The 16,933-nt window shown below is 35.6% G+C and overlaps 1 protein-coding gene across 3 annotated transcripts in view; it reads left to right on the top strand.

The window, feature by feature from the left end:
• Nucleotides 1-15,426, top strand: part of GPM6A (glycoprotein M6A) — a 323,217-nt gene extending 307,791 nt beyond the window's left edge. For 2 of the 3 annotated variants that reach the window (XM_014786228.2, XM_087418313.1), the window contains exons 5-7: nt 5,618-5,694; nt 6,243-6,308; nt 13,315-15,426. In XM_014786228.2, coding sequence (XP_014641714.1) covers nt 5,618-5,694; nt 6,243-6,308; nt 13,315-13,467 — 296 coding nt within the window. In that variant the 3' untranslated portion in view covers nt 13,468-15,426. The remainder of the gene's footprint in view (nt 1-5,617; nt 5,695-6,242; nt 6,309-13,314) is intronic. The other variant, XM_087418312.1, reaches the window with a different exon arrangement.
• Nucleotides 15,427-16,933: the final 1,507 nt, after the last annotated feature.

Below are 16,933 nucleotides of genomic sequence, written 5' to 3'. Positions count from 1 at the left end.
TTATAAGTCAGTTGCCTCTCCTGTCGAAACAACTACTGAACTATGTGAGTGAAAAGGGGGAAGCTCATCTCACCTAACCTATTTGAAATTCTCTTCCATCATTTGTAAAAACATGGGCGCTACAGAATTTATAAAAGATATGCAAATCCACATTTCAAATGGATTATTTTTTCACAGTACGGCTATTAAAATCTAACCTATTAAACATCTGGGAATGCTCTGAATGCTTTTCTCTAATGAGGTTTCCTCATTCTTGAGGAAAGTGGGAAACGTTTCACCAGATGGTATCTGCAGGCTGTGCGATCTATGGATATACTACGGATAGATTGTAGGGTATGATATAACTATCCTGTCGACAACTAGCTGTGTGTTCCAGAACTGTGGCCCACCCACCATCCTGTTAGACATAGTTCTCAGGCCCCTTTGACTGATCCAAATGAAAAGCAGGATGATCTGTTCTGTGGATGAAATTCTTGGCAGGAAGACAATAGAGGGAGTATGGAAGCTCTTCCATTGGGGAGGTTTTAACCTTGGAATCATGTCCTGTAAACACAGGAAAAGGAAACCTCGGTGATGCTGCTGGGGTCACTGGAGAACAGCTGCCTGGAAAACCACGGGTCTGACTTCAGTCCCTCCCCCTCACTGTCTTCCTTTTATTCTGCTGATCCAAAAAATTGAAATTGGAGAAGACGTGACTAGTCTCTCAGAAAGGGTTCCCAGGTAAAATACAAGACATCCAGTTCAGTTTGAATTTCAGATAATAAACAATATATTTTTTTAGGGCAGTATATCCTAAATATTGAATAGGCCATCCTTACAGTAAGTACAAAGCGTTAACTATGATTCAAGCTGCTCTTTGAACCTTAGCACTGTTTACAACATAGTTATTAAGATTTATTCAAATTTAACTTTTCTCCTTGATGCGGAAGAGAAGGCACTTTTCAGATGTCATGTAGCCTTTTACATCAGCTATCAAGATTTTCCGTTTGCCCTTAACACAGAATCTACTGCCTGGATAGCATTTATTCACTCCCAAGATAATATGTCCTTAATAAGAATCCTTAATGTACATATACAATCATGTTATTATCAAGGGGCATCAGAATAGAAAAGAACCACTCGCCAAATTTGGAATGTGACCAGTACAGACGTTTAGTAATTTCATCAAAAAGTAATTAGTAGGTAATAACATACTATAAAACGATTTCCCTTATTTTGCAAAGTTGTCTCATTTGCATCTAGATGGTGTCTTTTCTCTTAGGAGACCAAGGTCTTTTAACTACATAATGGGAACTGTCACCATGCAGTGGCTATTATGCCTGCTTTGTCTCTACTGTGCATCTCACTACTCATCCCCATGCTTGTAATGAACATATACCTTTCAAATAGATCTAATGGGAAGCAGAGGCATTGCTTCATACAGTTTAGGAATTTAAAGATAGTTTATTATATCAAGGTTTGCTGTATTTAAAAGTGAGTCATGGATGGGGGCCGGCCCGGTGGCGCAAGCGGTTAAGTGCGCGCGCTCCGCTGCGGCGGCCCAGGGTTTGCCTGTTCGGATCCCGGGCGCGCACCGACGCACAGCTTGTCAAGCCATGCTGTGGCGGCGTCCCACATAAAGTGGAGGAAGATGGGCACGGATGTTAGCCCAGGGCCGTCTTCCTCAGCAAAAAAGGAGGAGAATTGGCAGATGTTGGCACAGGGCTGATCTCCTCACAAAAAAAAAAAAAAGAAAAGAAAAAAGTGAGTCATGGAATAATTTTACTTGCAATTTTAACTTTTTCATGCTTTAATAATTATTTCTGTAGTCCTTCAATTATATGTACAGTGATGTAGTGACATTGAATGTATTAGGAATTTATCCTAGTAAATTAATTTCATAAAATGTGGAAATTGGTTCCCATAATATCTAGATCCAGGATTTAGAACTGTGTTCTGTTAAAACCTGGAGATTTGATGAAACTACCTCAGGGCCAAAGTGGTCCAAAGCATGTGGGGCTGCTTTTAGCCAACCCTACCTCCTGCCCAGCACGGCCACCCATTTTAGCAATAGCAGTTTGCTTTTTTCTGATTTCCAGAAAGCCCTTCTCAGTAGGATTTCACTTCACTTACTTATTTTTCCAACAAATACTTTTTGAGCTTCTGTTATGTGTAAGCACTGCTCAATTTTGATAGAAAAGAAAATTTCCATGACAAAAAAGTAAAATAAAACAAAGTTTGAGAAACACTCAGATCATGGACCTGGCCCATCATGCTTTTTATAGAGAAGGCAACCATGACCGAGGAATATTGCATTATTTGCACAAGATAGAACAGAGTTGAAACTAGAAATAAACAGCACTTTTGACTTTAGCCCACTCTGTTCACAAAGACATTTTACATTAGTGTAGAAACTAGATACATATACTGTTAATAAGAAATCTTTTTTGTGTTTAGCTATGTGTCATTGCTAATTACTGAACTATATTCGTTTCTGCTAAATAATTCAAGACTTTATTTGGTAAAATCTTGGCTATATTTTTCTTGCCTAGGCCATTCCTCTGTGTGAGTATTTCTATGTTAGGTTACATGTCAAAGGGGAATTAGGTTACAGATGGTTACTAATCAACTGGTCTAGAGATAGGGTAACTACCGTGGATGATCCCAGGGGACCCAATGTAATCACAAGGGTCTTAATTTTGGGTTAGGCTAATTTGGCCACCATAGACAGATACACATGAATCAAAATAATCAAATTTTCAGAGTTGTACTGCAGCATGTCTTATATACACATGCTCATTTTTACAGCTTCATACTATACAAATGTTGATGTACAAACTACAATTAATTTGCAATATATATTTTTGGTATGTGGTACTTATATCATAAAAACTGTATCTATATACATATAAAACATAAAGTGTGCTGGGTACTGGATGGGGGGTTGGGGTACAATATTCAAAAGAGTGATGGAGGAAGGCTTCACTAAATAGTTGTCATTTGAAGGAAATGAGGGACTTGGGAATATTCTTAGCAGAGGGAAGATTCAGTGCAAAGTGACTAAGGTAATACGTTGCCCAATATCTTCAACCAACAGAGAGACCAGTGTGGCTGAAGCAGAATAAGGAAGTAGGGAGAATAGATTGAGATGAAATCTGAGAGCTCGTGGAACATATAGAGTCGTGATGAGTGCATTACAAGACATATCAGATTAGGGGCTCTTACTCTGAGGGAAGTAGACAATATTTGCAGAAGACAAGCAAAGTCTCCCTTTTGTTATAGAAAGGTCACTCTGGCTGCTGTATGGAGAAGAGACTGTGGCAAAAGAGGAAGCAGGGTGTCAGTTATACTCTTGAGGTAATCCCGGTGTGACGTATTGTGGCTTGCCTCAGGATGGTAGCAAGAGAAGTGGGAGAAGTGGTCTGATGCTGGATGTATTTTGAAGATTAGGAGCAGCAGAATTTCCTGATAGATTGTATATTGCATTTGAGAGAGAAAGAGGATTCAAGGAGGAATTTATTTCTTGACGGAGCAGCTGGGAAGACTGATGTGCAATCAAATGAGATAGGAAAGCCTAAGAGAAGAGCTTGCTTCGGAGTAGGGCAGGCAAGGGAGAAGATCAGAAATTCAGTTTTGAAGATGTTTATTTTTGGATGCTTATTAGAAATCTAACTAAAGTTGTCAAGTAAGAAATTGAATATAAGAATCTTGATTTCAGGAGTGAGGTAGGTATGGGGCTGACTATGTAGACTTAAGAGTCATTGGTAATATTTAAAATGTAAAGCTCTGAGATTCGATGAGATCAGCAAGGAAGAAAGGTGACTGAGGACTAAAGGCTGGGAGCTCCAATGAGAGAGGTGCTGGAGAGGAGGAGGAGCCAGACAAAAATATTGAGAAGGGGACCGGCCCAGAGGCGCAAGCGGTTAAGTGAGCGTGCTCCACTGCGGGGGCCTGGGGTTCGCTGGTTCGGATCCCGGGCGCGGACCGACGCACGACTTGACAAGCCGTGCTGTGGCTGTGTACCATATAAAGTGGAGGAAGATGGGCACGGATGTTAGCCCAGGGCCAGTCTTCCTCAGTAAAAAAAGAGGAGGATTGGCAGATGTTAGCACAGGGCTGATCTTCCTCACACACACACAAAAATGCTAATATTGGGAAGGAGCAGCCAGCAACGATAGAAAGACCAAAACAGGAGACTATAGATTTTGGAAACCAAATGAAGAAAGCATGAAGGAGGAGGGAGCCATCGACTGCCTCCAGTACTGCTGTCTGGCAAGTAAAATGAGAACTGAGACATCATCTCTGGTTTTAGCAATGTGGAGGTCGTTGGTGATCTCTATATGACAAAGAATGACAAAGAACCCGTGGAGGGTTGGGGTGAAAACTGACTGGCAAGAGTGTAAGTGGAAATGAAAAGAAAGGAATGCAGAGGGTGAGCATAAGCAATGCTTTCTAGGAGTTTTGCTGCAAAGGTGAATAAAGAAATGGGTAAGGAAATGTATGTACAGCCTAGGTATTCCATGTGAATAAAGTCTAATAGATCAGCATGGAGAAAGATGGCCTTTATCAGGAAGCTTTCTCAATAATGATGGTTTATTAGACAAATCTTATGGGAGTTCTTTTTTCCGACCTCTTAGAGCCGTCTTGGCAGAAAGGAAAGGTCACAGAGAAGGATTTCTGCATTTGATGTTCTACAAGGAGATTATTTTTTGAAACTGAAATAATTTCACAAACTATTGGCAAAGCAGAATAGCAGCAGCTCCATAGAGAGGGAGAGCTGATGGTGTACCTCAAAGCTCAGAATATGTGAGTTCATACACACACTAAAACTAAATATAGAGCAGCAAGAGCTAAAAGCTCAGGTATTAGTTTGCCCAGAACTTGTGATTTTTTTCTTTCATGTATATGTGTGTTTAACACTTCAGTTTCTCAAGACAAAATTAAAGACCCATTGTAGGATGGACTTGATCTTCTCTAAAATGAGCTCTGTGGCTGTGCATCATCCAAGTGTTTGTTAAAAATGCAAACATTCATGAATTGTGATTTCACGGTTCTGTACTGGAGTCCAGAAATACATATTTGTAATAATTCCCCAGGAGATTCTGATGCAGTTGGTCCATAAACCGACTGAAGCCAGGGTAAATATGAGTGAAATTAGATCTTTTTATTTTCCCTTTCTAATAGCACTGTTTTCAATATTAGCAGAGAAAAATTACTCCCCTGGGCAATATGCTTTTACAGACTAACAGAAGCTTTGTACCAGCAGAATAAATTTAGATCCAGACTTCAGAACAGTCTGGGGCATAGTTATCAAAATAATTGTGATGCCTACACCATTGCATTAATGGACCAAACCAATGAACTAGCTACAATTGAATCTGAAGACTCTGGTGGCTAGATTCAATTGAATTCAGATTGAAAATGTTTTAAACTGCTTGAAGGCTAAATAGTTTTTATCTTTCATTCATAATTCTATTTATAATTATCATCTAGCAATGAAAGCCGAGGAAGAATTTTTCCATTACAATATAACATAAAATGGAACGTGCTTAGATTTTATCAGCAAAAGATTCTTTTTCTATCTCTGCGTTCTTGAAAACATTTACAGTGCTAAACTGTAATTTTCTCCATGTTGTAGGGATTGTGACAATTGGAGAGGAGAAGAAAATTTGCACTGTCTCTGAGAATTTCTTAAGGATGTGTGAATCCACTGAGGTGAGTATTTTTACAGCCTTTAATTTTGTCATAATTTTAGCTTCATGTTGTTATTTGAAAAATATATAATTAAATGTACATTGAGTTTTCCCCTTTTGCTTTCAGAGGCAATTTTATTTGTAGTGATGTTCTGCAGGGGGACTAGAGAATAAATCTGAATGAGATGCTCTGCATATTTCAATAAAAATTGTAATAAATATTTTAATTTTTTTCTGGAAACTATCATTTTAATGAAAGTTGAAAAACTTATAAAGTTATATTTGAAAAGAGATAACATAGCCTTATGCTGTTATAATATTACTGAAAACCATCATTATTAATCACGACGTCATCTTTGTAATAAAATTATATTAAAGGGATGCAGTTGCAAAGATTAAGTAATTTGCAGGTGAAAAGATATTGTGATAATGTTTGATCAAGTAAGTGATCACAGGCTCACTTCTGTTAGAGATGTGCAAAGTTCTTATTCATAAGACAGCAGCAGCCCTGATCCCGCTTCTGCTTGTAACCTTGACCCGTGTTTTGGTCCTCTCTGGTTTCCTTTGCAGCTGAACATGACCTTCCACTTGTTTATTGTGGCACTTGCTGGAGCTGGGGCAGCCGTGATTGCTATGGTAAGCCCTCAAAGCTCTAAAGCTTGGTTTTTCAATTTGAATTACAAAGGTATTTGCTTGTAGAGATGATAATTCATATCTAATGCCTGCAACTCATATGAATTATATTTATTTTAGTATCAGTGAAAAAAAGGAGAGGGAACAATGGCAAAATAAACAAGTTAAAAACAAAGCTTAACTCAGATATTATCATTACAGTAGAGATAATATTTGTAATCAGTTTAAGGATTACAACACTCAATAATATTGATAATATTAAAAATAAGTAAATTTGTTAGCATTTTAGATATTAGATTACCATTAACATAAAAATTTATTTCTGTAGCATAGACGTATGTATCAGTGTGATATTCTAAGTAGTCTAATCAATTTATTAACTTACATTATCCTTTTTTCCTCTTTAAATAAGGACATAAAAAGCGATATTATGGGGGCAGCCTGGTGGCGTAGTGGTTGGGTCCACACGCTCCACTTCAGCGGCCCGGGGTTCACAGGTTCGGATCCAGGGCGTGGACCTACACACCACTTATCAAGCCACGCTGCGGCAGGCGTCCCACATATAAAGTAGAGGAAGATGGGCACAGATGTCAGCCCAGGGCCAGTCTTCCTTAGCAAAAAGAGGAGGATTGGCAACAGATGTTAGCTCAGGGCTAATCTTCCTCACCACAAAAAAAAAAAATGGCCATATTGAGTAACTTATGAAAAAAGGATTTATTTTTCATAAAATAAACCTCAGTAGTTTCATGTCATGTCTTCTATTATCTAATTTTCTTCAGAAATATTAAGAACAAGTCCTTAAAATCAGGCTTTTACCGATGTTTGAGGACCTTCAGTGTGCTGGACTCTGTCTCTGCCTTTGTAACTCAGCATGAATTCCAGTTTGCTCACTGGAATGCCAAATGTCACCAATGAACCAATGCTCTGAGCATCAGTAATAGCTTCTGCAGCCAAGGTCTCCAGTCCTTATTTTTGTATTCTAGAATGTAAGTAGAATAGAACTCTAGAAGTTTACCAGTAACCCCACAAATGTAATAGCTAATTCAATATGCAAAAATGATGAACTAACTTGGATTTATTCAATTCTGCTCCTTATGATGCCAATACATTATCTACTGTGTTGGTGAAACAAACACGTTTTAAAATATGAGTGTTTTATCTCTTGTCAAAGACTAAATATAGGAATGATGAGACAATGCTAATGATCCAGTTCAGACTGGTTATTTTCGGTCACTTCATAAACACTTTCGTGTTAATATCTGATTCTGTTTTATTAGAAATGATTTTTTGAAATATTTGACAAAAACTGTCACTGCTAAAGTGAGTTTTCAGATATTTTGTTAATTTAATGTTATGTTTATTGTTCAACATTTTAAATTTAGTGTATAAACCTCTACATAAGAATTTCATTTCAGAATATCAGATGCTTAGTAAGATCATGTTCTGATAAATTGAAGGGAATCACAATAAAACAGTAAGCAAAGGCCTTATATTCCTAATCTAAAATCAATGCTACAATATGCCCTGGGGAAAGATCACCATGTTCTAGGCAGTGATGTTCTAAGCACTCATGGTCCCCCAGCACCCAGCCTGGCTGTGAGATAAGAGGTAACTTCTGTACATTTCTGTTCACACACGTTCCTGCGTGATGTATTGTTTTTAGGGACATTTGTAAGTTCAAGCAATATACACTCATGTATAAGAAGTCTGTCAAAGTACTTTGTGGATAGAGGTGTATAATAAAGCATTTGTTTGCATTTGCAACATACATGTGCGTGTAAAATTCTGTGTAAAAATGCATGCCTTCAGGCATATATTAGCCAAAAGTATTTGTCTAAATGAATAATATTATTTAAATGTCCCTAAAAGTGCTTACTCTGAAACCATTCTATTATCAAAAGATTTTAAGCTAATAGAAATTTAGATGTTATGTATTTCTTAAGGACTCTATGCTTTGCATAGATTTAGATATTAAGTTATAAATAAATTTTATTTCAAACAGCGAGAGTTTAGAAGATTTTTTTTTTAAAGTACTAAGCATCCTTTTGGGTATCTAAATCTATGAAAAGCATAAATTCCTTAAGAAATAAATAACATCTAAACACTGATTGGCACCAGTATTTCCGATGTATCAGCTCTGGTGATAGTTTAGGTCTTAGGAGACGGATAATGTAACTACTGCCACTGTTCGTGGTACTAATACTACTACCAATTTAGTATTTCTATTAGCTAATATTTCTTTAAAACTTACTCTGTTAAAAGCACTGTCAAATGCTTTATATACATGAACACATTCAGTACTCATACTATAGCAGCTGTCATTAACTTCGTCACGATCTCATTCAGCACTCACAATGCAGCTACCATCGTGAATTCCATATTATAGATGAGAAAATGGAGATGAATTCTACTCTACCAAAATATTTCAAACATCAATATAATTTAAGGCAAAGATTATAAGAATTTGTGCTAAAATGAACATGTGCTCTACTCCATTATTTTTTAGAGATGTTAGGAAGTTCTGTATGCTGATAAGATTAGTCAGCTTGGCGTTGCACCAAGTTCCAGCGATGGTTACTCATCTGGTGAGGGACAGTAACAAACCAGACAGCGTGTGTGCCCCTAAGGCCCAAGGAAATGCCTGAGGACCTACTGAGAAGTACCGGTTTCTGAATGAGAGGAACGTTAAAGTTCTTTTTAGTATTTCACTCATGCATATTTAATAATAATTGAGAGGTCATATTTTCTCAGACTTTAAAAGGAAAGCTTTTGAACATCTAAAAATATATTCATTCAGGTGGCAAGTAATTTGAGTACCTACTACTTGCTCAGCACTCTCCACAGCACTTGATATTTTCACAGCAACAACAACAAAATATCACATACATTTGGCTATGTGTATAAGCCTTATTCACTCTACACATATATAGTGACTAAGCTTTCACTATGAAAATGCCGTGGAGTACTAGAATATGACTCACAGCCCCTGCCTGCATGTGGCTTACAATTTCCACTAAACAAAATGCAAAATTTCAGAGGAAATAAAACATTCTGAAAATTCCTTTTTTAATTATTATTTCATTGAGGTCATATTGGCTTATAACATTGTGCAAATTTCAGGTGTACCTTATTATATATCAGTTTCTGTATAGACTGTATCGTGTTTACCACCAATAGTCTAGTTTTTATCCATCACCGTACACATGTGCCCCTTTATCCCTTTGCCCTCCCCCCATCCACTTTTCCTCTGGTAACCACTAATCTTTTCTCTTTGTCTGTGTGTTTGTTTATCTTCCACATATGAGTGAAATCATATGGTGTTTGTCTTTCTCTGTCTGGCTTATTTTGCTTAACATATCACCCTCAAGGTCCATCCCTATTGTCGCAAATGGCACGATTTTGTCTTTTTTTATGGCTGAGTAATATTCCATTGTGTATATATATGTATATATATACACCACATGTTCTTTACCCCATTCATCAATTGATGGGCACTTAGGTTGCTTCCAAGCCTGGCTATTGAATAATGCTGCAATGAACATAGGGATGCATACATCTCTTTGAGTTATTGATTTCATGTTCTTTGGATAAATACCCAATAGTGGAATAGCTGGATCATAGGGTATTTCTATTTTTAATTTTTTGAGAAATCTCCATACTGTTTTCCTTAGTGGCTGCACCAGTTTGCACTCGCACCAGCAGTGTATGAGTGTTCCCTTTCTCCACATCCTCTCCGACACTTCCTGTTTCTTGTCTTGTTAATATAGCCATTCTGACAGGTGTGAAGGAATATCTCATTATAGTTTTGATTTGCATTTCAATAATAATTAGTGATGTTGAACATCTTTTCATGTGCCTGTTGTCCATCTGCATATCTTCTTTGGAAAACTGTCCGTTGATATCCTCTGCCCATTTTTTGATCAGATTTTTCATGTTTTTGTTGTTGAGTTGTATAAGTTCTTTATATATTTTGGAAATTAGCCCGTTGTTGGATACATGACTTGCAATTATTTTCTCCAAGTTTGTGGGTTGTCTTTTCTCTTGTTGATGGTTTCCTTTGCTTTGCAGAAGCTTTTTAGTCTGATGTAGTCCCATTTGTTTATTTTTTCTCTTTTTTCCCTTGCCAGAGTAGACATGGTATTCAAAATGTGCTACTAAGACTGATGTCAAAGAGTGTACTGCCTATATTTTCTTCTAAGAGTTTTATGGTTTCTGGTCTTACATTCAAGTCTTTAATCCATTTTGAGTTAATAATGTGGCTTTTGCATGTGGCTGTCCAGTTTTCCCAACACCATTTATTGAAGAGACTTTCCTTTCTCCATTGTATATTCATGGCTCCTTTGTTGAAGATTATCAGTCTGTAGATGTGTGGTTTTATTTCTGGCATCTCAGTTCTGTTCCATTGATCTGTGTGTCTGTTGTTCTGCCAGTACCAAGCTGTCTTGATTACTATAGCTTTGTAGCATATTTTGAATTCAGGAAGTGTGATATCTCCAACCTTGCTCTTTTTTCTCAGGATTCTTTTGGCTATTTGGAGTCTTTTGTTGTTGTATATACATTTAAGGATTCTTTGTTCTCTTTCTGTGAAAAATGTCATTGGGATTCTGATTGGGATTGCATTGAATCTGTAGATTGCTTTAGTTGATATGGACATTTTATAACTATGTTTATTCTTCCAATCCATGAGCATGGAATATCTTTCCATTTGTTTACGTCTTCTTCCATTTCTTTCAGTGTCTTATAGTTTTCAGTGTAAAGTTCTTTCACCTCCCTGGTTATATTTATTCCTAGATATTTTATTCTTTTTGTTGTGATTGTGAATGGGGTTGTATTCTTGACTTTTCTTTCTGCTAGTTCATTATTAGTGTTTAGAAATGCAACTGATTTTTGCCTGTTGATTTTGTGCCCTGAAACTTTACTATATTTGTTGATTATTTCTAATAGTTTTTTGGTGGATTCTTTAGAGTTTTCTATATATAGAATCATGTCATCCACAAATAGTGACAGTTTTACATCTTCCTTTCCAGTTTGGATGCCTTTTATTTCGTTTTTGCCTAATTTCTCTGGCTAACACCTCCAGTACTATTTTGAAAAAGAGTGGTGAGAGTGGGCATCTTTGTCTTGTTCCTGTTCTCAGAGAAATAGCTTTCAGTTTTTCACCATTGAGTATGATGTTGCTGTGGGTTTGTCATTTATGGCCTTTATTATGCTGAGGTACTTTCCTTCTATAGCTATTTTATTCAGTTTTTTATCATAAATGGATGTTAGATCTTGTCAGATGCTTTCTCTGCACTTATTGAGATGATCATGTGATTTTTATTCTTCATTTTGTTAATGTGGTATCACATTGATTGATTTGAGGATTATGAACCATCCCTGCATCCCTGGAATAAATACCACTTGGTTGTAGTATATGATCCTTTTAATGTATTGTTGTATTTGATTTGCTAAAATTTTGTTGAGGATGTTTACATCCACATTCATCAGCAATATTGGCCTGTAATTTTCCTTCTTCTTTGTATGGCCTTGGCTGGTTTTGGTATCAAGGTAATGTTGGCATTGTAAAATGAGTTAGGAAGTATCCCACCCTCTTCAATTTTTTGGAAGAGTTTGAGAAGCATAAGTATTAAGTCTTCTTTGAATGTTTGGTAGAATTCACCAAAGAAGCTGTTTGAACCTGGACTTTTGTTTTTTGGGAGGTTTTTGATTACTGTTTCAATCTCTTGTGATTGGTCTATTCAGATTCTCTATTTATTCTTGATTCAATTTGGGGAGGTTGTATGATCTAAGAATTTATCCATTTCTGCTAGGCTATCCAATTTGTTGGTGTATCGCTTTTCATAGTAGTCTCTTATAATCCTTTGTGTTTATGTTCTGTCTCTTGTAATTTCTCCTCTTTCATTGAAATTTCCTACTGACATTCTTATTGGTATGCATCTTTTTCCTATATCATTGTGTCAAAATTGTTTTGTTAATCTTTTTCTACTGTTGACTACTTTAATATACCACAATAGTCACCATTTAGAATTGACTTTGCTTTCTTTTTGTCCATATTTACTTTTTAGAAACAGCCTACTTCCTGCCTTTCAATGTACTCTTGACTAATCAAAATTGTAGTGTTCTATTTTACTACATTATGGATGAAAATATTGCCCACCCTTTAAAACTCAGAGAAGGTAAATAACTGACAACTTAGTTTCTCTTTCCTATTCATCCATCAAAATCCTTCATTTGGAAAATTGCTTTATCTCTTCTATGGACCAAGAGGAAGGGAAAGAAAGAAAAAAAATTAAGTGATCTCATTGATGAATCAATTTAAGTCAAACCAGGAGCTTCATTACTTGAGTAACTTCATTACCCAAGGCAAATCAGGAGCTTCCTTTTTGAACATGGCACTATTCCAGCTATTATGAATGCATATAAATACACAAAATCCATAGGACATGAAACTTGCTGTCTTACAGTTTGCAATCTAAAGGCAACTGCAAATTCCATTCTGTGGAAAGTTGATTTGATAATTAAAGCCACTGATTTATCTTGTGGTTTCCATGATCTCTCTTTCTATTGCTCAGTGGGCAATATATCCTCTCATTAATTCAAGTTGACTAGACTCTAACTGTATATGAGACTATTTCCGATTATGGCTTAGAGAACATAGATACATGAACTTGAAATGTATAGCCTTATGGTTTTGGTAAATAAAGGCAGAATGGACAGGAAACATCACATAAAGATTAAGAATCAGTCTTGGATATTTCAGAGTTGAAAAAGAAGAAGAAAAAGAGATACTGAAAGAAAGGGAGCCAAGAAGACAGTGTCAAAGAGTTGCAGGGGTGAGGAAGGAATATATTTTATTTATATCGTTCCTATTGCCACAGAAATTTTGGTTCCCTTTTATTAATGAACATATCCTATATAAGCATATAATCTGAATATTTCTTTCCTGCTAGCAAGGTGTCATGAAGACACTGAACGGTCTTGCAGTATAAATTATTTTTGTCTTTTTTAGGTTCACTACCTTATGGTTCTGTCCGCCAACTGGGCTTATGTGAAAGATGCCTGCCGGATGCAGAAGTATGAGGACATCAAGTCGAAGGAGGAGCAAGAGCTTCATGACATCCACTCTACTCGCTCCAAAGAGCGGCTCAATGCGTACACATAAATAAAACCTTCCTTTCCTTTCTACCATTCAAATGCATTGGTGTTTAACTAAGGGCCATCCAACCATCCAACCTTTTGAAAAATAAAATGAAAGTGCTTCTCGTCAATGATATGTAGGGTGACTTATGAATCACCTGAATACAATACTTTGTTGTTGAGCACTTAATTTCCTAATTTGTCAAATTGGTGTAATCAGATCTCTTCTACAAGCTCCTATCCAGCCTTTTTCCTCTTTAAATTTCTCAAACGCATTTAATAATTCTGTAAGATTGAAGATACTAACATTGTCAAATGCAGAGATTTATTTGATTTTTAACCAGTTTCCATGTGTTATACGTAACACCTTTTGCATTATTTCTTATGTTTTGAAAAGAAAAATAGCTTTTTATACTTTTTAGTTTTGATTTCGGTAACTAGTTTAACTACAGGTAACCTTCAAAGGGACCACTGTACATTATGAACAATAGACAGAGATACTATCATGATGACTCTTCTTGAAATATGGAAATCTTGTCTGAAGATCAGTGGCCGCATTACTATAGGCCCTGGTTACTGTTTTCATCAATCTAAGGTGCAATTTCTAAATTTGTAAGAGTAGGTTAAAAAAAAAAAGTGCTTCTTATCTTTGTTAACATTGTATTTTTTCTTGATGTACTTAAAAGGTATTTCTCTCTGATTACTCATGGTTATATTGTGAGCATGTAGAACAATGATGCTAATGCATGGCTAGTTGCCTTTTTAAGATTGTGACACCATGCTTACCTTTTAAAGTTTAGTATAGAGACAATTTTAATGGAAATATCTACTGTGGTCTATTGGAGAATGATCTTTTTGTGATTTAAGCAATGGCTGGATTGGAACTTTTAATATGCTAATGTGGAACATTAATTACCTTTATGAAGGTGGTATATTAAAAATAAGCACACTAACCCCTCAGAAGTTGTTTTACCTACCTTAAAAAGTTTTAATGGATTGCACCTCTGTAGACTATCCTTCAAATGTGTATGATATATTTGAAAAGGCTTCCATTAATATAATAGCTTTGCTTGCAGCCTTCCAATCTATGTTGGTTTACCTGTAGTGTTTTTTAAAATGTGGTCAAAGGCCACTATAGAATGTATCCTTTCAAAGTGTAGTGATAGATTTGTGTTTTTATTTCAAGTAAGTCATTTTAACCAAATGTCCATTCGTATTCATTTATAAGAAGTACCTATATCAAGGGAATAAAAAAAAAAAGCAATCAGTATTATTGGACCAAATTTGGTGTTTGTTTTAACCTTGACTTTTCTTTTGATTATTTCTAATGCTACAAGAATGCTGTAAAGTGTCTTTTAAAATGATGTAGCCTGACAAGACATTTTTGTCAGTGTATAAAAACTAGGTAGTATTGTGCACTGATTTGATCATTGTGAAATCTTTTCTCAGTGTAAGTGCATTTCTAATAAAATTTATTGAGTGAAACAATCTTTGTACAATGACTAGTCATGCATTATCCATAATTTTACAAGTTCTTATAGTAGGTAGGGGGATGTTACTAGGGTTATCTGTGGCATGATTATGCATTCTGTAGTATTATTTAATTAATTTGGGGTTTTGCTTCCTTTTTTTACACTTAGATTATCTTACCAGTTCAACATTTTTCTGATATATGCAGTATTACAGATATTCAGCAAAAGTATTAACGGGCTTCTTTAAATTCTATATGATAGTGTTTTGTTTCTGTGTCTTAACAGTTTGTGATGATTTTTAAACCTGTCTTTTAAACTTACGTAATGATCTTGATGCTTTGGGCTTTTCTTTCTGGTATTAGAGTTTGTATTTTCACAAAGAATGCTTTGTAGCAGGCATTACAATTAATCTGTTTTGTACATAAATGTGCCAACAGCTTGATGGTGGCGTTTTTGAAATGTAGAACAAAGTGCTTGCAAAATGTAATAAATACACTTGTGTACTTTGTGTACTTATTATTAGTTTCTACAGTGTTTTTTTTTTCCTTGTTTTGTTTATTCCTCTTTCCTCTGTATGTGCATTCTTTCCACATGCAATAGACTCTCCTCAGGATGCTCATTACCTCGATTGAGCTGACCTAAGACTTCAAAATTCACTTAAAATTCTGTCCATGACCATACAGTATAGGAATGCTAGGGAGCTGCAGAGAGGGTGAAGGAGTAAAGACTTTGGAGGTCATTTCATTTAGCAAATGATAATGATTCCCAACTTATGCTATTTCCTTGCCTAATTTTTATTGTTTTGTGTTTTCTTTAGTGCTTCATAAACTAAAAAAAGGGAAACAAAAAAGACCAATGCACTTGAGAAAGAAAAATGATTTGTTGGTTGGCTTCAAAATAACAAGGTGAGAGCAATAAAATGAAAAATATTTTCTAGACGTTTTCTTTGTTTTGGATGTAATTTCTTCTGGCCAAACTAGAAGTGACAGCAATTTAAAAATAATAAAATAATAATCAATAAAAATCTTATTATTATTTTTTTTCTGGGAAAGATTCACTCTGAGCTAATATCTGTTGCCAATCTTTCTTCCTTTTTTTTTTTTTCTTCTCTCCCCAAAGTCCCTGTACATAGTTGTATATTTGGGTTGTGAGTCCTTCTAGATCTTCTATGTGAGCTACCACCACAGCGTGGCTACTGACAAAAGAGTGATGTGGTTCCATGCCCAGGAACCAAGCTTGGGCCACTGAAGCAGAGTGCACCAAACTTTAACCACTAGGCCATCAGGGCTGGCTCGTCTAAAATTCTTAATTTTCATAAAGCCTGAGGAATTGTATTAGTCTTCAATTATATATGCATTATTCTGAGTGGCAACTTGAAAACTTCATATACTTAGGTTACAAATATCTACAGTAATCATAAGTGAATCTGGACAAAATGTCTTATGTTTTAAAAAAGTCGCTTTTAAGACAATAAGAAAATTATCTCGTATCTAAATCTTATTAAATGATAATTCTTATTCTTTCCAGTGTTTATAGAATTCTTAGCATATATGCTTTTCAAAAGACTGATCATTGTAAGATACTTGAATTTTTGAAAATTTAAAAGTCCATTTCTCTTTGCAAAAATACACAACTATCTTTAAAGTGAGTATTTTCCTTTTGGGAATTTTTTCCCCTAGATTTATTGAGATATAATTGACATAATTCTTTTGGCAATTGTAAAGCTAATGTTAAGACTAAGGAGATTACTCATTTTGAGAGTAAAAGATGTGTTGGCCAGCTCTGACCTGGTTGTAATCAGTTTACTTCTTCATGTTAAAACTTAGAAAAGTAGATTCTGATTTATTCACTCAAAGATTAAGTAGACTTGACTTTTTGTTCCATTTGTTTTATTTTTGCCTTTTAGACAAAACAGAAACATATTATTTTAGAGTATTTCCATTAAGTAACCTGATAGCTGAAATATGTTGAACATGATGAAATTTGAATTAAATTATCATACCTTAAAGAAATACTCTA

This window comes from Ceratotherium simum, chromosome 28 (genome assembly GCF_057802395.1).
Source record: "Ceratotherium simum simum isolate JZ-2026a chromosome 28, ASM5780239v1, whole genome shotgun sequence".
NCBI classification, from domain to species: Eukaryota; Metazoa; Chordata; class Mammalia; order Perissodactyla; family Rhinocerotidae; genus Ceratotherium; species Ceratotherium simum.
This window is presented reverse-complemented; position numbering and strand designations above follow the sequence as displayed.